General features: G+C 42.5%; 1 protein-coding gene across 3 annotated transcripts in view; it reads right to left on the reverse strand.

Moving 5' to 3' along the window:
• MMRN1 (multimerin 1) overlaps positions 1 to 27,114 on the reverse strand; it is an 89,657-nt gene that overhangs the window by 19,005 nt on the left and 43,538 nt on the right. For all 3 annotated transcript variants that reach the window (XM_083179108.1, XM_083179107.1, XM_083179109.1), the window contains exons 2-4: positions 8,807 to 8,926; positions 6,691 to 6,797; positions 384 to 485 (exon numbers count right to left, since the gene is read on the reverse strand). In XM_083179108.1, coding sequence (XP_083035234.1) covers positions 384 to 485; positions 6,691 to 6,797; positions 8,807 to 8,926 — 329 coding nt within the window. The remainder of the gene's footprint in view (positions 1 to 383; positions 486 to 6,690; positions 6,798 to 8,806; positions 8,927 to 27,114) is intronic.

The following is a 27,114-nucleotide window of genomic DNA, read 5'->3' on the forward strand; positions in this document are numbered from 1 at the left end:
AAAAATGGAACTTTTAAATATTGAGGCGCCTCAATATTTAAAAGTTCCATTTTTTTGTATTTCTAAAGGATCATTATGCACTGGGAACAACAGGGAAAGTATACAGCAGGGATGGGCAGTATAGAGCGAGGAGCGACAGGAGGAACAGAGACAGAAGAGGGCAGGGGGGACTAAATGTGGACAGGTCCCTTCCCTAGTTGTGTTATATATAAATAATAAAATTTTGGTTTTAGTTAAACCATTTATGTATAATTTAAATTACAGTCTGAAAAACCTAACAAATAGGTGGTGTTTCCATTTCAACCACAGACTAAACATTTGTCATATTTTGGTTTACTTATAAGACTCACAGGTCTCATTAATAAGGTGACACAATGACTAACCTTCATCATACGTTGGTGTTTTCTTATCTCCAGAACTTACTGTATTACCAGCAACACTGCTCTCAGCTTGGCTTCCGTGGATTTGCACCTGAACCTGTTGAGCTAAAAATGAATAAGTACCATTATAAAACAATATTCTATCCATTTGCAAGTACTGAATATTTGTAGTCTTAACTTTTTATAGGAAAATTGAACTCTTAAAAGTTACATCTGTTACGTGTAATAATTGGTTCATATGACATTGCTGTTTGCTGATGACTAATTTTGTTTTTAAATTCAATAAAAATTGGCTGAGTTAGGATTTTTTAGTAATTAAAAAATTTAACATTGTCTCAGGGGATGCGTTCATTAGGTCTACAAGCATTAAGTCGAGAGTCACTAGGTCGACGCATGAAATATGTTGACATGCATTAGGTCAACATGGTCATTAGGTCGACATGGAAAAGGTCAATATGATAATGGTCGACATGAGTTTAAAAAAAAAAAAAAAAAAGCTTCATCTTTTACCGTACTATCCCAGTGTGTATCCAGTGAGTAAAGAAAAGTGGTTCCAAAACTGTGTGCCGCGGCTCCCTGGGGTGCCGCAGTGCTGTTACAGGGGAGCCATTGCTGAGCTTGGGGGGTCAAAGTGGACAGCCATCCCAGCCCCACGCCAATCTGAGGCACCCAAAGCAGGGCCCCTTTGCTGCTCAGTACTTCAGCTATCCTCCCACCCCACCCCCAACTGCCCGGTACACTGGCAGGGTGAAGAATGAGATACACGTGCCTGGCTGGGAGGTTGGGCTACATAGGGGCAGAGCTTTGCAGGACTCGGTAGGGGACAGAGCTTCATGGGACTCGAGGGGCGGATCTAGAGGTGAATCAGGCAGCGCAGCTGTATGGTGATGCGATTCAGCCCACGGAGCTGGAGTGCTGCAGAAGTCAGGAACTATATAAAATATGTTATTTTTTCTTGTATTTATGTTTGTTATTTTTATGTTTTTTTATGTATTTATATTAATTATTATTTATCGTTATTACCATCCTCGCCGTCCTCTGACAGCGAAGATTCCCCCGGAACTTTGAATAGGGTGAGCGACCGGCATGGGGATTAAATGGCGAGAATGGCAGAAAATAAGCCCCCCTTGCCACAGACACTTCCTTGCCGGTGGCATTGAATATCACCCAAAGTCTTAAAAGTTAACTATCAATTTACAAAAAAAAGTTGCTATATTTTTAGTTTTACATTAACATCTCTTTGTTCTGAATTCATCTGCTGATGTCAATAAACTTACACATAATTTATAAATAATTCCTTAACATTAATTTTATTTTGCCAATCTAGTACAGTACATGCAGGTCCATATTGTTCACTAAAGAGGGTTTCCTTTTAAAAAGACACCTGTATTAAATCCTCTTCATTCCTTATAATACAGTACACTGTTATACTTTGGATGGTGTTCTCTCATTGTATCCTCATTATCTTGTTTTATCCCTCACATACAGGTAATAACCTCTGCAGATAACTTGTGCTGCTTGCATCTTTCCATTGCCGGAAAATCAAACACAGCAGCTTTCCATTTGAGGTTCTGAATTGGATCTCTACTGCTATAGATACAGCTTAGAAACTACTTAAATACTATAACTAGTTCAGTAATGGTTCAGGAAATTAAGGGCCTTATTCTGGTTAGGTAGGTGAAACGTACGTACGGTCCATCTCGCCGTGCGTTTCCCGTACGCAAGCGGTGAGCGAAAGTCCGCCCACAGAACAGCCACACATGGACGGTCACAAACACCCACAATGGGGAGTGGCGTACACTTGAGTGTACGCCACCGCGTACGGACGGATCCCCCGCTTAGCCACCGATACCTAGCGTACATCAGAGCGTACGCCAAAGTACACGGACGGATCTTGTCCGTTTTCACACCGACACCTTCCGTATATCTAAGCGTACGCCACCGTACACGGACAGGTCTCGCCTTTTTCAATGGTCAATGGTCAATGGTCACTGACAGGTCTCGCCTTTTTCAATGGTCACTGACCGGCTTTCTCCGATGCAGCTAACAGCTTCTGTCGCGCTGTCCCAGCGTGACACTGGCTGAGAGCATGATTGGCCGATGCGTCTCCATGGAGACGCATAGCTCAGCCCTGATTGGCAGAGCTATGCGTCTCCATGGAGACACATAAGCCGGAGACGCTCTCAGCCTCTGTTGCGCTGGGACAGCGCGACAGAAGCTGTTAGCTGCATCGGAGAAAGCCGGTCAGCCCGCTGTCAGTGCGGGCTGTCCGGCTCTGCTGCAGAGAGACCAGCGCTGGATCCTGGATCGGTAAGAATGTGGGTGTAAAAGTGAGGTGTGTGGATGTGTGTGTAATAAAGTTTTACTTTTCTGTGTGTGTGTGTTTTATTTTAACATTCTTTTTACAGGTGGACTACAAGTCCCAGTGGGCCCATTAATGCCCCGCATGCTGGGACTTGTGGTTCTCCAAGTCCCAGCCTGCGGGGGAGGTCTGCTGGCACTTGTAGTTCTCCTGTATTAAGCAATGTTAGGAATGTGAATTTAACCATATCAGGCCGGCGTCCAATGGCCAGGGACGCCGGTGACAGCCCCGGGCTTCAGCCCTGGACGGGTGAAGCCTGGGGGGGACCCCTTTATTGGGGGGGGTCCCCACTCCTCCAGGTACCCCGTCCAAGGCTGACCAGCCACGGTGCTCATGGTGCGGGCGGGGGCCCTTGTGTAAAAAGTGTCCCCCGGCTGTGGCATGACACTGGGGGCTGTTGGAGCCCGGTGCTGGTTTCAAAATACGGGGGACCCCCAGATTTTTTGTCCCCCGTATTTTTGGAACCAGGACCGGTCCAAGAGTCAGGGGCTGGTTTCAGAAATACGGGGGACCCCTACGCTTTTTGTCCCCCGTATTTTTGGAACCAGGTCCGGCTCAATGAGCCCGGTGCTGGTTATGTACAGGAGGGGGGACCTCACGCCATTTTTTATTTTTTTTTATCACAAAATCGCACATTTTAACAAAATCGCACTTTTTCATGACTAAAAAAATCGCACTTTTCATCCCGAAAATCGCCCTACATCGCACTTTCTTGCACTTTTCATGCCGGAATACACACCTCATTAAATATGCGATTTCGCGGCAAAAATGCGATTTTAAAAAACGGCGATACAGGGCGATTTGAGCAAAAATCGCATTTTCGGAAAAACGGTCAACACAATAAATCTCGCCCTCAGTCTCTTCAAATGAACAGAACAGCGTTCCCTACGAAAACTGCTACTTGTTCTAATTGAATCATTTTTTCATCTTATGACAAGAGTATTACTGTAATTATAACATAATAAATCATACTTTCAGAACCAGGTTATGGCAGGATTTTCATTGTGCACTCCCTAAGGGTATCCACCAGTTTTACTATGGACAATTAAAATTAGAAGGCTATTGATATATTGCCTAGAAATCCTTCTGCTCACCTTAGCGTCAAACAGTGGAACAGAATTTATAAATGCTAAATTGCCATATCTTTTTTTGGTACTTATGTATTATCTGGGCTCCCATATTAAATGCACCCCATTTTTTCATACCCCTACTATCCAACTACGCATGGAGTTGATGTTATATAGTGTGGCGAGCACAGCGAGCCACCGTGCCCGAAGCGTGGTGAGCGCAGCTAGCCCCGCGAGGGGACGCGGTCTCATAAGAAAAACAGGAGTCCAGATATTACATAAGTAGCCTTTTTTTTTTTTTTTATTGAATGGTGCAGAAGGCAGCACATTACATAGAAACAATTGGACATTTAATGCAGTGTTTTATGGTGTAAGCCATCTACAGTAGTAAAATATAAAAATTCAATTCTAGCTACTAGAAAACTCAAAGGATTAGTACATTTATTTATTGATTTCAGACATATCAAGGTCCATGAAATAAAGCACAAATACAGTATCTGAAAATTGTAGGTAAAGTGTGTTTAAATCAAGAATGCAAATACATGAATGATATATTAGCTCTATCTGCGTCCAGAACCATTTATAGCTTCATTGCCAACTACTGACATTGAATCCGTATGCTATAAATGTGGCTAGTGGCTTTGCAAGTTAAATAGCATGACATTAAAGCCAGACAAACTGCATTGGTTAAATAAATCCTAAAACTATGTGAGTGGTGAGTGTGAAACACTTATTGTATCACAGTAATGGCTAAAACAAAAGCTTTGTGTGCAAAAACAATATTACGGGTATAACCAATTATTTTATGTAGATTTGTTTATGTTTAATAAAAATGTAAGAAATATGTTTTTTTTTAAGAGCTATATTAAGAATAAAAAATTATAGGGTTGCTCCGGATCCTCTCCCATCCTCACTCCCCACCCTGGTTTAACTCTTTGTGTGCCAACATCTACATTATTACTGCAGGTCTCATGAAAATCTTCTAGGGTTGGGCATCTTTTTTTAGCATTGCTTTTGCTGAAAATGCATCTTAGTTGCAATGCAATGTTACTAAGGCATAGGAGAAGACTGTGCTGATTAATTTGATATACAGTATGTGTGCAATTGAGTATCAAAGTGCTATGATATAGCAGCCACAGTTTTTTTTTTACAATACAAGTTCTGCTCTGTTCTGTAAACAGGCTCCAGGCTCACGCTTAGGGCTGTAGAGAGCCTGGCCGGGCCCACGTTTTTCTCTGGGGGCGTGATTCTGGACTGATTGATGTTGATGCTTGTTCACTTATGCACATGTGCAGGGCTTCTATGCGGGTGCCTTCGTAGACTTGCATAGTCTCCATGGTGCTCGCACAGGAAGGGGCGTGAAGGAGGCGTGCTGCATTTCCTGGGCAAACCCACTAAAACGCTGGGTACACCCTGGAAAATGCTGGGTGCCCCCATGCGAACACAGGCGGCAACCTGCCTGCCTGGGGCGGGTGGCTGATGTCACTGGACGTCAGCCGCCTGCCCAGTTCTCGAAAACAGGACGCCGCAAGTCTAAGTCAGCAGAGACTGACTTACATTTGCAAGCACTAGAGAAATCGGTACTCTTTACCTAGCACGGCACCCACGATTTTGGGTAAAAAAATCGCGGGCATCGCGGCCATTGAATGCACTAAAAATCGGGTGCGACGCGATGCCCGTGATTTCCCATAGGGAACAATGTTAAATGTCTCAATTGACCCAATTTTCATGTTCAATGCCTCAATTGACCCGATTTTTCCATAGGAAACAATGTTAAATGGCCCACAGAGGCCAATTAGCCACCCTGAAGTGTGAAATGGCCCCCACAATTGTTAACGCCACCCCACGATCAACATCAACCCGAAGCATGGCGAGCGCAGCGGTACGCGGCCTACGACCTTTTCATACCCCCACTATCCACGTCGGCGTGGAGTTGAGAATAGAATAGTGTGGCGAGCGCAGCGAGCCACCGAGCCCGAAGCGTGGCGAGGGGACGCGGATACCTTCACAGGTAAACGCGTCCCTTCGTGGGCTTCACAGGTATCCGAGTCCCCTCGTGGGGCTCGCTGCGCTCGCCACGCTTCGGGCTCGGTGGCTCGCTGCGCTCCACACTATTCTATTCTCAACTCCATGCCGACGTGGATAGTGGGGGTATGAAAAGGTCGTAGGACGCGTACCGCCGCCCCTCGCAGGCTCGCTGCGTTCGCCATGCTTCGGGTTCACGTTGATCGTGGGGTGACGTTAACAATTGAGGGGGCCATTTCACACTTCAGGGTGCCTATTTGGCCTCTGTGGGCCATTTAACATTGTTTCCTATGGAAAAATCGGGTCAATTGAGGCATTGAACAGGAAAATCGGGTCAATTGAGACATTTAACATTGTTCCCTATGGGAAATCGCGGGCATCGCGTCGGTCGCGTCGCACCCGATTTTTTAGCAAACCAAGCAGAATGACCCCCCTTGACCCGGATACTTAGTACACCCCCTCCCTTTTGGCACCCCTGCTCACGCACACAATATACAAGTGTCATATATGAATTCAGTGTGGACTTCAGCAAAAAAACAAAAAGTGTTAGCAGAATTGCACAGAGCCTGGTGGCTCACTTAAGTCAGGCATTTTGTGGTACTTGGTGTATTGAGGCTAAGGGTATATTTACTATAGTGGGGATTTTTAGAAGTGGGGATGTTGCCCATAGCAACCAATTATATTCTAGCTATTATCTTCTAGAAGGTGCTAAATATATGATAAGTAGAATCTGATTGATTGCTATGAGCAACATTTCTACTACTAGAAACCTGCACTTTAGTAAAAAACATGCCCACATGTACAGTATGAGGACACGTCTGTACAGTATTGTACAAGTTAATAGAGAGAAACAGACCTGTGGCTTTACATTGTTCTCCACTGTATCCTGGGCAGCATTTCCATTCCAAAGACGTCACTATTTTATGCTTCATTCTATAAACTGGCTGTGAGATCACTCGACTCCTGAATGATTGAAAATATAAAACTATTGTTGGGGGTAACAACAGTAACATTATCATTTCTGGTTTGTTTATGCATAGTCAGAAAACACAATTAGGATATGCAAACTGTATAGTAGCTCTGTTCAAACAGCACTTCATAATTTACTAGAGCTACCTGTATTCTTCTTGTCCCTCTAGAGCACATGTCTTCAACCTGTGGCCCTCCAGATGTTGTAGAACTACATGTCCCAGCATGCCCTGACAGTTTTGGCATGCTCTCATAGGAAAAAATGTGTCAATGCATGTTGGAACATGTAGTTTCACAACATCTGGAGGGCCACAGGTTGAAGACCCATGCTCTAGAGTATGTTTGAAACAGTGTGGAGCAAGAAGCGTTTCCTTCTCAGTTTTAACTTAATAGTTTAAAAATATTCTGGGGTTTTATGTAATATAATGATCATTATGTAGGTTGAGACACAATCATTGACTGAAACAGAAACAGCCGTGCAGGAGGCTTAAACTGGGTGTGTGACAGCCAAACTCTGATACAAAAATGAGGTTGTGTAAGACAGCTTCATGTCACAGGTCACACACCATGGCAAAACTGAACATAGCAAAAGGACACATGGTAGTTATATAGCATTAGCAAGGTCTCTCGCAGGCAAAGACTTCACAGCAAACTGGAATTTCAAGATGTGCTGTTCAAGCTCTATCGAAGAAGCACAAGAAATGGAGAACATTAAGGACCATAAACGCAGTGGTCTGCCAAGAAAACTTATTTCATCAGATGATATACACGTCATGCATCCATCATGTCCAGCAGTGCCTTCAGCTGAGAACTGGCAGAAACCAGTGGGACTCATGTATACCCATCAACTCAGGTACGCTCATCTCTTGTTCAGTAATGTGGTCTTTATGGAAGAACTGCAGCCAAAAGGCAATACGTTTGATGTGGAAACTACAGTAGGTCAAGTGACTCAAATATGCACAAAACATAAAAACTGCAGTTGCTGAAAAATGTAGCAAGTACTCTGGACTGATGAGTAATACTGTTAAATATTTGGCTTTACTGAAGGCAGTTTGGGGCTAGAAAGCAGTGTAATAAAGAGTGCCCGCAGTCAACAGTGAAGCATAGAGGAGGTTTCCTGCTTGTTTGAGGCTGCATTCCAGAAATTGGAGGTGGGCATTTGGTCAGCATTATTGGTGTTCTCAGTGCTCAGAAGTACAGTAAGGTATTTTCCCATCATGCAATACCATCAGGGAGGTATCGGATTGGATCTAAATTAAGTCTGCAGCAAGACAAGGACCTTTAACATAAAGATACAAAGTTTATGGTTACAACACAGAATTTATAATCTTAGGGGAAAATGTCCCTAGGACCTGAATGCACAGATACTTACTGAAATCAATGCACATTATAGGATTAAAAATCAATGGACACATGGTTAGTACCAAACATAGAATTTATAATGAAATATAGAGCGTATCTGTCTATCTTCCCATATTATATTTATATTGTAATATCCCTTAGACAAATACATGTAAGAAAGCAGAAAATACTGTGATACATTCATCTTTACGCATAAGTTAATATAAAAAGACGCACCGTGAATTGCATAATAGTATTTTGTATTAAGCACCAGACATATGACTCTGAATTATTAGGTCATCACTTTAATGTGTGCAGTTTGACTGGAAAAAACAGCTACCAGGGAGTTGATGTGTTCATTCATTTGGATCAAGTCCACTGTACCACTTCCGTAACTGTCCCCTTTATCCATGGCTGTAAAGAAATGTCTGCAAGACCTGCGATTTAATGGCCCATGACTTTACCTGTCCAGAACTATTATTCATATTAGGGACACACATCCCTTCTGTTTACAGCACTGATCACAGATCCGGAGTCACCTTTTCCTACTTACAAGGATTTGCGCTTTGTGTAGTAAATGGAGAATTCATTTTATAAGCACTTTGATAAAAGAATTAGGTAGTATTTTATAGACTTTATCCCCTGGGATATTGAATACATACCTCATCGAACAGGCTCCAGTATTCCAGACACATGGATTTGCTCCACTAGACACAAATGTTTCCACATTATCCATTGCAACAGTCGGTAAGAGTCTGGTATGGACATAGGCACACCAATTCCTGTGGCATAAAGAACATATATTAAAATAAGCATATGCAGTATAAGCACACACATTAAAGTAAATAAGTAAGACACACCAAGCCTCTACTCAGGTCTGCTTTCCTTTATTTTCTACTGGAATAGTCTGTGTGCCGCACCTTTGTATGATATACTACCCATTTTTGTGGAGGCACCAGACCAAGTAATATCCTTTATTGGGAGTGCCAGGCAATACAAATATATATATAGATCATTTATATATATATATATATATATATATATATATATATATATATATATCAGTTGTCACGTGAGGACGCTGCCGGAAGTCAGCCCCATTGTACAGCTAGCGCCCGGGATCACGTAAGTGTGCTTATCTATTTAAAACAAGATGTAACACATGTCTGTTGTTTTTTTGCACTTCACTGTTGTTGAGCTACAGTCAGTAAGTCCTGAGGAAGGGGCGCAAGCTCCGAAACTGTCGCCCCACAAATGCTGACACTGTTTTCATTGTGATTTTTACCACCATGATGTTTTAATACAAGTTTGCTATTTTTCCCTGAGAGTGCCGCCTCCAGTCTTCATTCATTTGAAAACCGTTGCTATATATATATATATATATATATATATATATATATATATATATATAAAGCATATGAGGAGAGAGGGCCCTGCTCATGAGAGCTTACATTATAAATGCCAATGTTATACTTTCAGGGGCGGATTGGGAATTAAATCCAGCCCGGGAAATATCCTAAAGCAGCCCTAATGGGGGGTGGGGGTGGCCTATTTCAATGAGGCCACGCCCCATTCTTGTCGCTGTGGGGGCATGGCTAGTGGCTCTCTGAGCTGCTGGCTATGTCCCCAGACCCTCAGGCTGCAGATAGGTGCATGCGCACAGTGTCTATTCTGCAGCCTGTGGCGCTGGAGAGATAAAGACAAGGGGTGACAGGGGGACTACCAACTCCCCCCCCTCCGGTCGTGGGACATGGCCGGTCTTGGGCGGGACACGGGAACGTCCCCAAAAAAATGGGATGTTCCCGCGAAAAGCGGGACAGTTGGGAGGTATACATATGACGCAGGACTACCTGCAGGAGAAGGGACCCAGGCAAACACTTTACTAGAAGGGGAGTGCTGGACATAAAAAGGTTGTGTGTGTATATGTATATATATATATATATATATATATATATATATATAGCTGTGTGTGTTACTGCGGCACAAAGAGGAGACTGGCAGTTACTTAGAAAAGTTAATTTATTGTGGAACAACACGCTTCTCGGCGTCCAACGTTTCGGGGTCCTGTGTGCCCCGTTTTCACGGAAACGGGGCACACGGGACCCCGAAACGTTGGACGCCAAGATGCGTGTTGTTCCACAATAAATTAACTTTTCTAAGCAACTGCCTGTCTCCGCTTTGTGTCGCAGTAACCCACACAGCTTCTATTCAAAACTAGCTGCAGGCACCGGAGCACAACGCATACACAGCGAGTGTCGGACCACCCCCACCAAGCTATATATATATATATATATATATATATATACATATACATATACACACATACATATATCTCCTCCTACCAGTACATTTCAGCTGGACCCTGCATGCTCTTCTGTGCAGCCTGCTTGTCACTCCAGTCACAGGGCCGCAGGCTGCACTCATCACAGCCATAGTGCAGCTGTGAGTATGTGACTGATGCTGGGACCTTTCAGAGAGTGGGTTCCGGGGCCGGGCATACTGACTCCTGGAGCCCTTATTCTGACTCAGGGCAGCAAAGCGCTCTTATTAAAGATGGCCACGGCCATCCTCGGCTGTGCCCAAAGTTAAAATGGCCTTGAGAGGACTGGTGCGCATGCGCACACAGCTCCTCTCGCGGCCATTTCAACTTTGGGCACAGCCGCAGCCATCTTTAATAAGAGCGTTTTGTTGCGGCCGTTATCCACAGAGATGGTGCCGCAGCCCAGCCAGGGAGGGTGGGCGGCCCGCCAGCCTCCAAAATGTGCCGGCCCACCGGGAAACGGCCCGGTTTCCCGGTGGGCCAATCCGCCCATGTATACTTTTCTACTTTTCTGGTAGTATACGGTGGTACTATTTTGACTATGTCATCTATATATGTCTAGTGTCTGTGTGTCACTGAAACACTGCCATCTGTTGGCAGCAAGTGAAACTACAGGCTAGATGTAATAGAGTGGGAATTTTAGACTTTTGTAAATTTTTTACAAAAAACTGCTGAATTCACACGTTTTCCAAAAATTGCACATTTAATCGGATTCGAATTGCTATAGAAATCACACTTTTTTCAGTAAAAAATAGCACATTTAGACTGTAGATTTATTCTCACACTTCAATTCACATCCAGATGTTTTCCATTATAAAGTATACAACGCAGTGGCGTAGCTATGTTTTGGGCGCCCCCCCGCCGTTAGGGCCCCCCAACCGCCGCCGCCCTGCCAAGCACCCCCCCCTGCCGCCGCCCTGCCAAGCACCCGCCGCCCATGCAAACCCCCCCCCCCCAATCCCCCGCAGCCTTACCTATCTCGCTGGTCCCATCGGCTCCGTTCTTCTGCTGAGGACCACCACAAAATGGCCGCCCCCATTCAGCAGACAGTTTCAGAGAACGGTGTGCTTTATGGGGGCTGCCATTTTGTGGTGGTCCTCAGCAGAAGAACAGAGCCGCTGGGACCAGCGAGATAGGTAAGTCTGCAGTGGATTGGGGGGGGTGTAACTATAGCACCGCAGCCCCGGCGCCCCCACATGCACAGCGCCCCCCGCGGTGGTGGGGGCTGCGGTGCTATAGTTACGCCGCTGATACAACTCACAAATATAATAGCAAAAATATAGACCTGGTTCAGAATGGTGATTTTGACAGGACGATGCACAGATCATTGAGATATTCAGATTCAGATTAATTTATTGTTATTGCCCCATGACAGGACAACAAAATTGAGTTTTAACATCTGACCGTAATCCAGTATACATTGCAAACACTTACACATAATACATAAAAGAAAAACTATACAATACCTAAAAACCTAAAACTATTATTGTAAACACTAGCCAGTATTTAATGCTAAAACAGCTGATGGAAAGAAACTATTCCTCAATCTGCTAGTCCTATTTTTAAGACATCTAAAACGCTTTCCAGATGGCAAAAGTGTAAATAAGCCCTGTGCTGGGTGCGTCGGGTCCCTTAGCTTCCACTGATGGTAGTGTAATCCCCACAATCCACTCGGCCATTTTAACTACTCTCTGCAGCATCTTACACTCCTGTATTGTACAATTCCCATACCAAACTGTAAAGAATACTTTCTATCGTACAGTGGTAGAAATTCAATGTATAACTGTTGACAGTTTATGTCTTTTTAGCACCCTTAGAAAAAAAAGGCTTTGATGGGCCTTCTTCACTAAACCCTTGATGTTGACTGACCAATAAAGGTCCTCTGAGATGTAGGTACCTAAAAACTTAAAACTCTGGACCCTTTCTACCTCCATCCCATTTATCTGAATAGGAGTAACCTGCTTAACTTTCTGCTTCCTAAAATCAACAATAATCTCCTTTGTTTTACTAGTATTAAGCAACAGATTATTGTCACCACACCAACCAGCAAGGGATCGTATCTCCTCCCTATAAGCCGTTTCATCATTATTGCTAATGAGACCTATTAGTGTCGTGTCATCTGCAAACTTAATAATAGTATTGGATGAATGAACTGGTTTACAATCCCAAGTGAAGACCGAATACAGAAAAGGACTCAACACACAGCCCTGCGGCGCCCCTGTGTTTAGTATAATGGGTGTGGAACTATTGGATCCTGATCTAACAACCTGCGGTCTGTTAGTCAAAAAATCCGCAATCCAGTTGCACATAAAACTATTAATTCCCAGCCCAGATAGTTTGTTAACCAACCTGGCTGGAATCACTGTATTGAACGCTGAACTAAAGTCCACAAACAATAGTCTAGCATATGTATTACTTTTGTCTAAATGAGACAACACTGAATGTAGCAACAAGGAGATAGCATCCTCCGTGCTCCTATTCTTACGGTACGCAAACTGAAATGGATCCAAAAAGGGGGAAACACTGTACTTCAAATGCGCCAAGACCAGCCGTTCAAAACTTTTCATAATAATCGGCGTAAGCGCCACAGGACGGTAGTCATTCAACCCTATCGGGCTAGTTATCTTAGGCAACGGGATAATAGCAGTACTCTTAAAGCATAATGGCACAGTTGACACAGACAACGATAGATTAAAAAGGTCTGTAAAAACCCCTGCCAACTGCCCTGCACATACTCTAAGAGCCCGCCCTGGTATACCATCAGGTCCAGCCGACTTGCCCACATCAATCCGACCCAGTGCCGCTCCAACCTCCTCTGATGACAAAACAAGAGGCTGACCACTTAAAGGCAATTTAGTTACCTTCTCGCAGTTATCTCTATCAAAACGTGCATAAAAATAATTCAGCTCGTCTAAAAAGGAGACATCAGATATGTGCATGGTTCTGTCTTAAAATATATGTAAACGTTAATTTTTTTTTTAAAATGGCGTGGGGTCCCCCCTTCTGAGCATAACCAGCCCCAGGCTCATTGAGCCGGACCTGGTTCCAAAAATACAGGGAACAAAATGGCATAGGGGTCCCCTGTGTATCTGAAACCAGTCGCAGACTCTTGTACTGGTCCTGGTTTCAAAAATACGGGGGAAAAAAAACTGAGGGTCCTCCATATTTTGGAACCGGAACCGGGCTACAACAGCCCGTGGTGTCATGCCACAGCCATGGGACACTTTTTGTGTAAGTTTCCCCCTGGTGTATCATGCGCACCGAGACAGGATACCTGGGGGTGTGGGGATCCCCTCAATAAAGGGGTTCCCCCAGGCTTCCCCTGTCCAGGTTGTGTAAAATGACATTAAAAAACATTGCTTTTTATAGTCAAAGTACAAGTCCCAACAGGCCTCCACCGCATGCCGGGACTTGACGGACCAGAACTCCCAGCATGCGGGACATTAATGATCCTCCTTGGACTTATATATTACCTGTAAAAAGAATATTCAAATAAAAACAGAAATATAATAGTATAGCTTTAATACACACATGTTACTTGGTACATCTTGAAAACAGGGTTTTCATATCACTGAAACATTGGATTATGTACCCATAAACACACGTTTGAAAAGTCCAAGGGAGTGCCACCATCTCTTCACGCTGTATAGCATGTGGATACTGGATATAGATAGATAGATAGATAGATAGATAGATAGATATAGCTATATCTATCTGTATATATATATATATATATATATATATATATATATATATATATATATATATAATTTAAAAAATGTAAATCGCTGTGGCACATGGTGATTTTAACTTCAGATTTACTAGACCTTTCATCAGAGAATAGTCTAAATAAATGCTTCCTGCCATCTTCTCTGATATGCTGCTGCAAATAAGTACTGTAAGTAGATATGCACCTGCTTTCAGCTCTTTAACTTGTGTACCTACTGTAGAGTTTACAGATAGCCCAGATACAGTAAGCAAAGGGAAATATGCTGTGTATTGTATGTGAGAATGATCTGTGAATGGATATCCTGTATAGGTGTGATCCTGCTGAGAAGCGGTACTGCATCAACCGGAGCCAGTAGAACACCTCAATACAGTGGGTGCTGCTGACCACCCACTAGAGGCAAACCTGCTTGTGACACATGGACTCTGGTGCCATAGTACCCAGCAAGTGGATGACAGGCTGTGAATTTTTGGCTGTGAATTTTTGATTGTGTATATATTTTTTGTACATAGAAACAGAGTTTAATCTCTTACATTTATAGATAAAAAAACACTGTCCAGTGTTTGTTTGTTTTTTAAGTAAAAAGAGCTACCCTTATTCTTAATCAAAAACATCTCTAATGAAATTCTTGGTACAGTATTATGGCTGTGAAATTCTATGAACTTGTGCAGTACCATTTTATATTGTTAAGTGTTGCTTAGTATTTTCCATTTGTATCTGTCTGTTATCTTGTCCCACTTCAATTTTTAGATACTGTATTGTTCTTTCAGCACACGGGGTTGTCATACATCATTTACTGAGGCATGTCAGTTTATTGTAATAATTACCTCCACTAGTAGTAGCCATTATAAACCATGGGGAAAAAAATCAAATACATACTGTAACATTAGAAAATTAAGGAAAATTGCTCTACAGATGCCTCTATTTTCAAATGATGTGCTTATATTATTGAATAACAGGGACCTGCCCAAGGGCTTACTGCAGTTTATTCTGAAGTTAAGAAAATGGATCAAGAGCCAAACAATCCAATAAACTGAATTTTGATGGTTCTTAATCACATAGTACTACATTTAGACCAAGTATTAATACCTTACATCTCAGATAATACTTTTGACTTTTTTGTAAAGCCTACCGTTATCAAAAATATTCTACTTTATATATTCTAAATGTTAAAATGATAAATCTAAATAATAATTATCATATAACCTTACAATTGAGAATAATGCTGAAGATGTATGAACTGTCGATATGGGGGAGAATTGGTATCAGCACACGTTATGTGCGGTGATACTGATTCTCCCCAGGTATTCATCTAAAAGATAGCAGGGAAATGTACTACCGTTTTGACACCAGCAGCTATCGAGAGACAGAGACAGCATTATCCCTGGGGGGCAACTACTGGCTCACTCAGGGCTGCGCCTGCGCAACTGATCTCTCATGAGTAGCGAGATCTTGAACATGCCCAGTACAGCAGGGAGAGACCATGCATCTGTGCGCGCTGATGGGCTGTGTGCTCAAAGGGGCATTGCCAGAGGGGGAGTTTTTGCTCTACCGCTCCACCGGATAAGAGGTTAATACATCTTGTTGTCCCTTCCGCCTTCGCCTCACTAATGAAGGGACGCAAGAACTGTTATAGCAGCCATTATAATACATCTCCAACAATGTGACATAACTTTAGACTCATTTAGATTTTCACATGTAAATATTTAGACCAAAGGATATGGTGTATACACACTTGTACAATGTGCATTAGATTTTGACTATATAGTCAAAATCTCATCTGGATCTCATGCAGATCGCACAGGTTTTAACCCTTGCGATCCCGTATCGCAGCCAGAAAGTCTTGGCTGCATAGACTATATAGTGCAGATCTGCACTATATAGTCTAAATTGTATGCAGATACAGTAGTCTAAATTGTATATATTGTATGAAGATAGTCTAAATTATAATATAGTCATGATTGTACAAGTGTGTAGACACCAATAGTCATTGTGCTTATTCTAGACACTGCAATTGGGAAATATTATGATAGAGAGAACCCTTCTGGATTTTTCATATAATATTTTTTACTACTGGAGGCCTCAGTGATACTGATGACCTTTATCTCTTATTCTATACAATTTCCCTTTGGAATAAGATTATGTTTGCTATGTTTGAGAATAAAACTTTGATTCTATGTTTATTACTCCCCCTTTAATATTGTTAATCATTTTACTCTTACAAGATTGATAACTTGTATAATGTAAAAGGACAGGCTTTGTAGTGGTCAGAATCAGAATATAGCTTTATAAGATATTTGTACAGTACAGTACAGTATGTCTATTACATAGGTCTCATTTCTACAAATACATCTAAATTAGACATTGTTCCTTTATATAATAAAACATGTTATATCTGCTGAAATGTATTGTAGTCATTTTCATTTTTATATTGGATAAATTATTAAAAAATTGTATAACTATCATGCAAATATATAACATTTCCACATAATGCATTTATTTAAATTATTGTTCTACAATTAATTTTTCATTAATTTTCCTCTGAAAAAAACGACAAAATCATGTGGTAATATAGGTTAGAAAATCAGTATATAGCTTTATCTATGGTATCTCTTTTAGGGCCAGATGCACTAAGCTTCAAAAGTGATAAAATGGAGAGTGATAAACATCCAGCCAATCAGCATCTGCCTGACATTTTTCAAACACGGTCTGTGACATGGCAGGTACAGAGGAGCTGATTGGCTGGTTGTTTACCACTCTCTATTTTATCACTTTTCAATGTTAGTTCATCTGGCCCTTAGTCAGTAGATAAGATCTCTGTTTAATACAGATCGGTCCTCATACACTAATGTTACGTTTGCGCCAAACAGCCCCTTTTAGTGCGTCAGATCCCATGAGACTATACTAGTGCAGGCGTCTTTATGCAACTTTTTGTCCCGAGATTGCATAGCCATATAGAGCCTGATTCAGGCTGGCTTGCTAGGAAACATATATTTACTGCCAATCGATCATCTTAACGCCGTCCCCCCCCCCGATGCCCAAATCCCTTCACTAGCATGCGAGGGGATGTGCTCGCTAACACGTCCTTTCACATGTTGCCACTAGCAGGATCGCCCACCATCTTATGATTTCTCCTGCCTTCGGTAATAAAAGTCAGTCTGAACTGAACTTATTACAGCTGCTATCTACCGAAAAGGGGGCAGGTGCTGACGTCATGAGCCACCCACCCCACACAGGCATCGGCCCACCAGCATTCCCAGGGGAACGCCCAGCGCTTTCATGAAGATGCTCATAAAACCCCCTTAGTGTGCGACTGCCTTGGAGAGTGTGATACTCGCCGAAGGTTTTTGCACAGGGGGTCTGCACATATATACGCGCTTGCTCAGACCCCCCAACATCGGGCACTGGGCCAAATTCTGACCCAGCCAAATGAGTCTGAATTAGTGCATACACAAATAGTGATTTTAACAATTTATTGGAACTAACGGTCATTATCTGGAAAATCATATAAAGGGGGAAATTTACTAAAGGAAATTTGTAAAAAAAAATAGGTGTATTTGTATCCAGAAATTCACTTATTTTTGACATTTACTATGCTGAAAATACGGCAATTCGTATTCGTATTGATAGCACATCAATACGAATACGAATTGCCGTATTTTCGGGATAGTAAATGTCAAAAATAAGTGAATTTCAGGATACAAATACACCTATTTTTTTTACAAATTTCCTTTAGTAAATTTCCCCCAAAATGTCATCATGTATGTACCTGGCTTAATATGAACTCAGTCATACATATATCTATGTGTCACATATCAAATGACATAGCACAGTCTCCTGGTAAATCCTAATCGCATAGCATTGTGATTAGTGCTTTTTCCAAGTGACAATTATACATAGAAATTGCTTAGTGCTAGCAGAGTTGGATGTGACCTGGGGGCCCCTCGTGCCAGGCATCTCCCACGGCGTATTGAGGCTAGCTATATGACCAGTAAATGTACAGTAACTGTTACATTTGCTAAAGTGTTCCTTGGAAGCCTCTATCAAAGGAGCTTTTAACCAGACGTAAAGTGATTGCTATTGTGATGACTTTACTTCCTGGTTTGAGGGTCTGGTCAGAAATGCACACTTGTAGATCCCTCTCCCAGTAAAGTCCTGTACACACGGGGTGAGTTAAGCCATTATCGCTGGCTAAATGGTCACTGAGCGACTATCTCAACAGATGGGTGCTAAGCTTACACTTTATAATCCTGTCATAGATCTTTCGGATTAAATTCCAGGATTTGGTTCATTATTACTGCATAGGAGAGTGATCACAGATCGGAATTAATTCCTTTTTTATTGATTGATTAAGTGTGAAATTGTATGTATACAGATGTAGCCCAGCTCATCCTTGCAGGATATGGCGGTTCTACCGCCATCCCCCGCCAGCGGAAGGCTACCTCCAGGGATGCATGCACACAAGACGCTTGCGCGCCCCATGGTAACGGAGCTTGGCGGGGTTCCCCGCTGCTTCCCCCGGCTGTCGACACCGGTCCCCCTCACCGTTTCGACCCCCCCTCCCCGAACTGGCCATCGTCTCCCTGAAGCGGAGACGGGCAGGGAGACGCTACCTAGCCACCGTGATACTGGGACACGCGTGCCTCCCAGTCTCTATTGCCAGCGCTCGCCAGTGAAAGGGATCTGCCTAGCGCCGGCCAAGGATGAGCCCGTCTCTATCTGTATGTATTTTATTTTATTAATGAATTACCACATGAATTACACTGTAATAAATTATTTTATTTAAGATTTGTTGTTACATGTATATATGCACATGTGTATGTATAGATTTATTCTATATATTTTTTGGGGATTTTCTATTTTCTAAATATACAGTATGAATAGGTTAATACTTTGGAAAGTTAAGAAGAAAAACAGTTAAAATTGTAAGTTCAAATGAATATCTTAGTAACAGACCAGACCATTAACATTTTTGAAAAGAAAACCTCTGTCATTATTTTTTATCTAATTATAATTTGTTAAATAGTATTTCTAAGCTAATCAATAGAATTCAAGCGGCCCAAGTAGCAATTACAAACATCCAATGAGGTCCTAACTGGACAATACATAAGTACATCAAGCATTTTCCTACTATAATAAACCTGTGGAGTGGGTACAAATTAGAAAATTAATGTAGCTCTTTTCTGACACCTGAAAGAAAAGAATTGAAAAACAATTTAGTTTCAAAGAAATCTAAATCTAACTTTGAAAGTAATTTTCTTCATGTGAATGATTTCTAATAGGAGGATACCCTAAGGCTTTGTAAAATTAATTCCATTAAAACTGTTAAATTATTCAGGAGGGCATCATCAAATATACGGGTATAATGATTTTATTCTAATTCAGTATTCTGTCTTATCTCTTGGTAGACAGTATCATTACATTCATTATTAACAAATCATGTTACTGGTACATTCAAGATTATTGGGAATCCAGACAGTTCATTGTTTTTATTGCACCTGCCACCTGTCACATTATCAGTGATCAAGACCATGCGGCAGAACACAATTTTTTAAGAAATGTTAAAACAGAAGTTAATTGGCAACTTCTTTATGTCTTTTATGTCCCTTCTGACTACATTTGGAAATTTATAGTACAATGAGCCCTGCTTGGAATCTTAAATGAGCAATGTTTGAAAGTGTTGTATTTGGAATTACTGGAACTACTAAGCATACACTCGAATCAGATTTTGGCAACTGAAAATCTCAAGGCTGCTGCAAGTGGAAAAAAATTAAAACTTAAATAAATTGAATTTTTATTGGGATCCTCCAATTAAAGTTTGGTTCCTCTTCAAAAACACTAATGCATTAATTAATCCTTTGAGTACCGACGTTGCTGTGAGATATCCTTAAAATATGCTTTAAAAATGCCTGTATCGCTCACAGAGATCGTTCATTGTTTGGGTGCAATATTTAACTCAATTTCAATGAATTGACTTGCCTGTATTTGTATTTATTTTTACTAAAAGAACAATTGCTGTGAGCGATGCTGGCATTTTTAATGGATATTTTCAGGATCTCTAACAACAACATTAGCACTCAAAGGGTTAAACTATCGCAAAAGATGTCCGTTCATTTGTTGAACACAATTTGATATAACTGGTATAGGTTATATAAATAAAATCATTAAATTGTTTAAGCAGGAATAATCAATATACAACAAATGTAAACATTGTGCTTTCTCTGGTCAAAGCTCACACAGTAATTATGACAACTGTGATTTATTTGTTCTAAAATTAAGTTTAGTTCGGTTACTGTTACTGGTCAATGTTTCATGAGAAATGGGAGTTTTAATGACATTATGTTTTCAAAAGAAGAGGAATCCTCATTGTCAGAGATCACCAACAATTTGCCTGCCAACTGAGAGGAATACTCACAGAACTGAGGGGCAGATTTATTTAGACTGGTGAAGTGATACTCTTATGTGGCCATTGATACCACACCAGTCAATCAGCTCCTGACTATCAAGTTACAGGTTGTGTTTGAAAAATTACAATTAGGAGCATATTTGCTGGTGCATTATCTTCAGCCAATTTATCACTTCACCAAGCTTGCCCCTGGGCCCTGTATCTGGATAAAATATAAATGCTAAAAGATTTCTGAGCACAAGCAGACTCTAAAACCCTCTGTATTGCAGAAAAAAATGGTACTGTTTCCTAGCATGGCGCCCATCGGGTCGCATTGCATACCTTAACTTAAGGTATGCGATGGGACCCGACCGACACGATTTCGGGCTTTTTTTGAGGTTTCCCGACAAATGTAAAATCGGGTCCATTATAAATAGATGCGACCGACGCGACCGACCAGATTTTACATTGTAAGCATTGTATGTAATGTTAAATTTATATGGAAAATCGGGTCCATTTTATGCCATTATAATGGCATACAATGCAACCAATGCGATGGACCCGATTTTACATAGGAACCAATGTTAAATGGCCCCCCATACCCAATTTTTGATTGTATACCCACCCTGATGGGTTATTTCTATGTCAAATGCCCCCCCATGATGAACGCCAACCCGAAGCGTGGCGAGCGCAGCGAGCCTGCGTCCTCCGACCTTTTCATACCCCCACTATCCACGTCGGCGTGGAGTTGATATTATATAGTGTGGCGAGCGCAGCGAGCCACCGAGCCCAAAGCGTGGGGAGCGCAGCGAGCCCCGTGAGGGGACGCGTAATACCTGTGAAGTAATGCGCGTCCCCTTGCGGGGCTCGATGAGCTCGCCACGCTTCGGGCTCAGTGGCTTGCTGCACTCGCCACACTATATAAAATCAACTCCACGCCGACGTGGATAGTGGGGGTATGAAAAGGTCGGAGGATGCGTACCACCACCCCTCGCGGGCTCGCTGCGCTCACCACGCTTCGGGTTCACGTTGATCGTGGCATGCCGTTTACCATGGCGGGGCATACAATGAAAAATGGGGTCTGGGAGGCATTTAACATTGGGGCCAATGTAAAATCGGGTCTCAGGGACCATTTAACATTGGTTCCAATGTAAAAAATCGGGTCGATCGCATCGCATGCAATTTGGTTGCATGCGATGCGATGGGCCCGATTTTTGCAACCCGATTGCATACAATTAAAATCGGTGGCGCTGTGCTAGGAAACAAGTACCGAAAAAATACATGATCGTTTCATGGTCAGCTTTTGCCAAACTGATTCCACCTGCACCCCTAGGGTGTGCTTTGGAATTAGTGGTGAAGTAAGGGCTCCTCTTACCTCACTAGGATGAACAGCAAGATGTGCAGTCTTTAGACATTTTGCCATTTCTGCTGCTTACCCCAGATATATGCAAACCACGGTCCCCATATTTTACATATTTCCCTACCAGATAGCTCTGGAGCTAACATTCTTAACATGAGTGATCACTAGATTACAACCTGAGAATATTTTGAAGCTCCCAACCAGATTTACAGGAGGAAGACTCCATAAGTAACTATCCAATATTTCAACATAATCTCTAGAGGTCTCTCTCAGCATCTGTGGCAGCGCAGCAGTAGTAATGATGGTGATTGGTGAGGTCATGCAATAAAACTTTTCTTTCAAATAGCTAGTTTTTACTATTTTGCAAAACATTTGGGGTGCGCTTTGGACCATCGAGGAAAGTGTAAATGATCATTTTTACTTTTACGGTACTGTTATTAATGTATAATAACAGTTTAAATTCAAAATAGGGAGAAAATACTGTAAAGTAGCCGAAATTTTGAAATTTTTTGGTCCCTAAGGGCCAACTTTTGCCTGCACCTACGAAGCTCAAATTTTGTATACACACTGGAGGTTATTTTGATTCACTCAGAAAGGCACAATCACTCTCTAATGGTCAAAACCATATGCACTGCAGGTGGGGCTGATGTATCATGTGCAGAGAGCATTAGAATTGGGTGGGGAGTGTACTTCAAACATTTCTTTATTGCAGTGTAAAAATAAAGCAGCCAGTATTTACCCTGCACCGAAACAATAAAACACCCAAATCTAACTCTCTCTGCACATTTTACATCAGCCCCACCTGCAGTGCATATGGTTTTGTCCATTAGAGTGTGATTGTGCCTTTCCGAGTGAATCAGAATAACCCCCACTATTAGGAACAATAGGAATGGTAAAAACCCTGGAGAGTTGGCGTTATCTGAAAATGTTCTTTGGGAGACACCCTGGCACCCACTATTTTTGTGGGCATGCACATGAAACACCAGATGGTCCCTTGTGTGTGCACCCTGCCTGCCCATCCTGGAGCAAACACCCTGGCGAGTGGGAAACCCAACTTGGGGAGTATGCACATGCACATATTTGCACATGCACAAAACTCAACAATCGGCCTGGGTAGAGAATTAATCTTTTACAACTGAGAAGTTGGGACGCTCGCACGGCCTATGTCAAAGGGGGGTGGCCTCATGGGGATGCCCCCAGCTCCTCTGCCTTTCTGTATAGTTGCTGTGTGAATGCGCACAGTGTCTATTCCCTGCTCTGCAGCACCAAACAGGGGAGAATCATAACTGGCCACACCACTACCATGTGACACTGCTGGTTGCGGTGGGGGAGTCCCGCAAAACCGGAATGGTCCTGCGAATAATGGGACAGTTGGGAGGTATGTATATGTGGTACACTTTAATATGCATTTTCATACCAACACATAGCTCTTATTTGTACTGCATACATAACCTATTACTTTAACAGTACTGTATAACAACGTTTTTTAGATTGATATGCTTTATTCCAAGATCATACTATAATGATTTACTCTTAATGTAATAGAAATAAGGGTACTTATGTAATATCTGGGCTCCCGTTTTTCTTATGAGACCGCGTCCCCTCGCGGGGCTCGCCACGCTTCGGGCGCGGTGGCTCGCTGCGCTCGCCACACTATATAAAATCAACTCCATGCGTAGTTGGATTGTAGGGGTATGAAAAAATAGGGTGCATTTAACATGGGAGCCCAGATAATACATAAGTACCGAAATAAGTGTTAGCCAAGCAATGGAGCATGAACTGTCAATCTTAATTAAAACAATTGTCCAAACTTGCTCACTAGCAAGATTTGCAATTAAGGTTTTTTTATTTTATCCAGTCCAATAAATACAACATCCAATTGTATTACACTACAGCCATGCCTGAGTAAACTCCATTTCCAATGGGTGAAATCATTTGGACTGACTATTTTCTGGCACTGCAGACTGGGAACTCTTTGCATTCTTGTGCTAGAGAGTGTTAGCTATATTATTTATGTATTTATTTATTAATGATGTGCACCGACCACTTTTTGTGTTTTGGTTTTGGATCTGGATCTTCCGTCGTGTTTTGGATATGGATTGGTTTTTGCCAAAACCACCCTTTCGGGTTTTGGTTTTGGATCTGTATTTTTTTTTTAATTATAAAAACAGCTCAAAATCACAGAATTTTTTCCTGTTCCTACAGTAATAGTAACCTTAATAACATTAATTCCCACTCATTTTCAATCTATTCTGAAACCTTACAGTTCACAATATTGTTTTTAGGGCAAGCTGGTAGCTAAGTGACACAAGTGGGTGGCACAAACCCATGGCACTGCAGTGGCAGACAGGATGGCCCCAAAGAGCACATAATGCAAAAAATAGAGGTGCAAAATGTAATTGTCTTTGGGCCCTCTCACCCACCCTTATGTCGCATAAATAAGACATGTACACTTTAACAAACCAATAATTTCATCGACATGACTGTGGCTGAAATGATTAGTTTGTTTGGGCCCCCACAAAAAAAGAAGCAAGTAGTCTATCTCTCCTTGCACACACTGGCTCTACAGAGGCAAGGCGTCCTCTTCATCCTCTGATTCATTGCCCCGTCAGTACAAACATCCTCTTACTCATAGGTCCCTCTGTCATTTCTGGAGGCAATTCATGCTCTTCCTCGAGGAATATATCATTCATTTTGATTAACATCCTTTTCTCCACATTTTATGGAAGCAACCTCCTATGCTGATCGCTGACAAGGTTCCCGGCTGCACTAGTAGTAGTAGTATGTTTATTTACAAGGCATCACAAAGTGTCCACAGCGCCATACATGTAGCAAACAAAAAACAAATTACAAGGTAACATACAGGGTTTAAAATGTAGCCACCAAAGTGGGAATTGCTGCGCTATTTATTTGTAATATCGTAAAGGAATACACACCATGAGTGAATGCACAGAATCAAATAACTGGATGGAAACTGTCTCGGTATAATATCAAAGCTAATTTATTTAGACAAATATAGAAAATTTCAATAGATGGCCACCTATAAACAATAAGACACAATAATGTACTAAAAATTCAAGATAATTATTATGCGCATATATATATATATATATATATATATATATATATAATTATAAAAACTTTATACAATGAATTTCTGTATAGACAAGACTTTTTATATAAATAGGCTTTCTATTTTCCTCCCAATTTTGGATATTTTTCCAGGGTAGTTGATGATATATATAGCAAATTTGCCAGAAGATATTGTTCCTTGTAAGGAAAGGGTAAGCCGTGCTGAACCCACAGTGTTGCCAGACCACGGCACTACACAGCGGGGAGTCTGTATAGATGAAGTATAGCTCGTGGGAGGACAGTTTGTATATAAGAGCAGATGCTATGGAGGGTGGTGTGTTGTTGGATAAATATCTCACCTATACCTCCACACAGTCCTTCACCTTGCGAGTCCGGAGTGTCCCGCCGTACGGAGTTAGCTGTGATGTTAGGCGGGTGGGTGCGGTTGATGTTTTGCGCACTCACGCTGTCAGCGATAATACAGCGCGTCTCTCACCCATGCTGGATTAATACTCCTGCTGGCATTCTCCGGCTAGACTCCAAGCTTGCGGCTTTGTACGGCTAGATGGTGCTGCCATAGAAAATGGAAACCAAGCTACTTTGCAAAAAAAAAAATATAGCTTTTTTTGGAAATGGTCATCCGATGTTTGTAGGCTGCTGGGCAATATATCACCAATCGCTGGGGGGTAACTACTAACGCGTTTCGCCCACCAAAAGGGCTTTTTCAACATACAGGGTTTGTTGATAAAATACAGCAGAAATAGGGGTATAGCTGGTAGAACAAAAATCAGCATCAGTTCTGAAGTAGGTGTCGAAATTGTCGAGGAGACTGAAGATGAAGTAGAGGAAGGGAAGAACAGGGCAGGAGCTCTGGTGAGGTAAAGAGGTAGGGTGAGTACGTGAGGAAGGAGGGCCCTACTCATAAGAGTTAACAGACTAAAAGGAGGTGGGTGGACGAACGAAAAACAATAGGATAAGTAGGAACGGATGGAGGGGTAAGGTAGGCAGGATAGGAGGAGCAAAAGAGGTTAGGAGGAGGAGGGATAGGCTAGTCGGAAGAAGTGGGTTTTTAGGGAGCGCTTGAAGGAGGTAAGGGAATCAGAAAGCCTGATGGGTGGCGGGAGGTTGTTCCAGTGCAGAGGGGCAGTGCAAGAGAAGTCTTGGACACGGGAGTGGGAGGAAGTAATTAGGTGAGAGGTCAGGCAGCGGTCATCGGCGGAGCGAAGAGGACGGGAGAGAGTGTGGATAGAGATCAGTGAAGAGAGGTAAGGAGCGGTGGAGGAGGAGAGAGCCTTGTAGGTGGTGGTGAGGAGTTTAAAGAGAACTTGGAAAGGAATTGGGAGCCAGTGAAGAGGGGGAGGCGGGAGAGGAAGATGAGCCTAGCAGCAGTGTTAAGAATGGATTGGAGAGGGGCGAGGTGGGCGAGAGGTAGCCCAGAGAGAAGGATGTTGCAGTAGTCAAGGTGGGAGATGACAAGAGAGTGAATGAGAATTTTGGTCATGTCTGTGGAGAAGAATGGTCTGATGCGCGTGATGTTGCGGAGGTGAAAGCGGCAAGAACACCAAAAACTCTTTTGGAGTACACACTGGAGGGGGACAACTTAGGCAATATAAAGACAGTGGTACTTGTTTACTAGCACGGCCACACCGATTTACATCGGGGTGGTCGTGTCGGAAAAATCGGGTCGATCGCATCGCATGCGATTTGGTCGCATGCGATGCGATCGTCGCGACCGACCGATTTTGGACCCGTTTTTTTTTTTTTTATTAAATGTAAATCGGGTCCCTGGGACCCGATTTTACATTGGATTCAATGTAAAATAATCCCAACCCCCCCAAATGTCACGGCGTACACCCCACCCCACGATAGACGCCAACCCGAAGCGTGGCGAGCGCAGCGAGCCCGCGAGGGGCGGCGGTGCGCGTCCTCCGACCTTTTCATTCCCCTACTATCCACGTCGGCGTGGAGTTGAGAATAGAATAGTGTGGCGAGCGCAGCGAGCCACCGAGCCCGAAGCGTGGCGAGCGGACGCGGATACCTTCACAGGTAAACGCGTCCCTTCGCGGACTTCACAGGTGTCCGCGTCGCCACGGACACCTGTGAAGC

Source organism: Crinia signifera, chromosome 1 (genome assembly GCF_055691185.1).
Source record: "Crinia signifera chromosome 1, ASM5569118v1, whole genome shotgun sequence".
Lineage (NCBI taxonomy): Eukaryota > Metazoa > Chordata > Amphibia > Anura > Myobatrachidae > Crinia > Crinia signifera.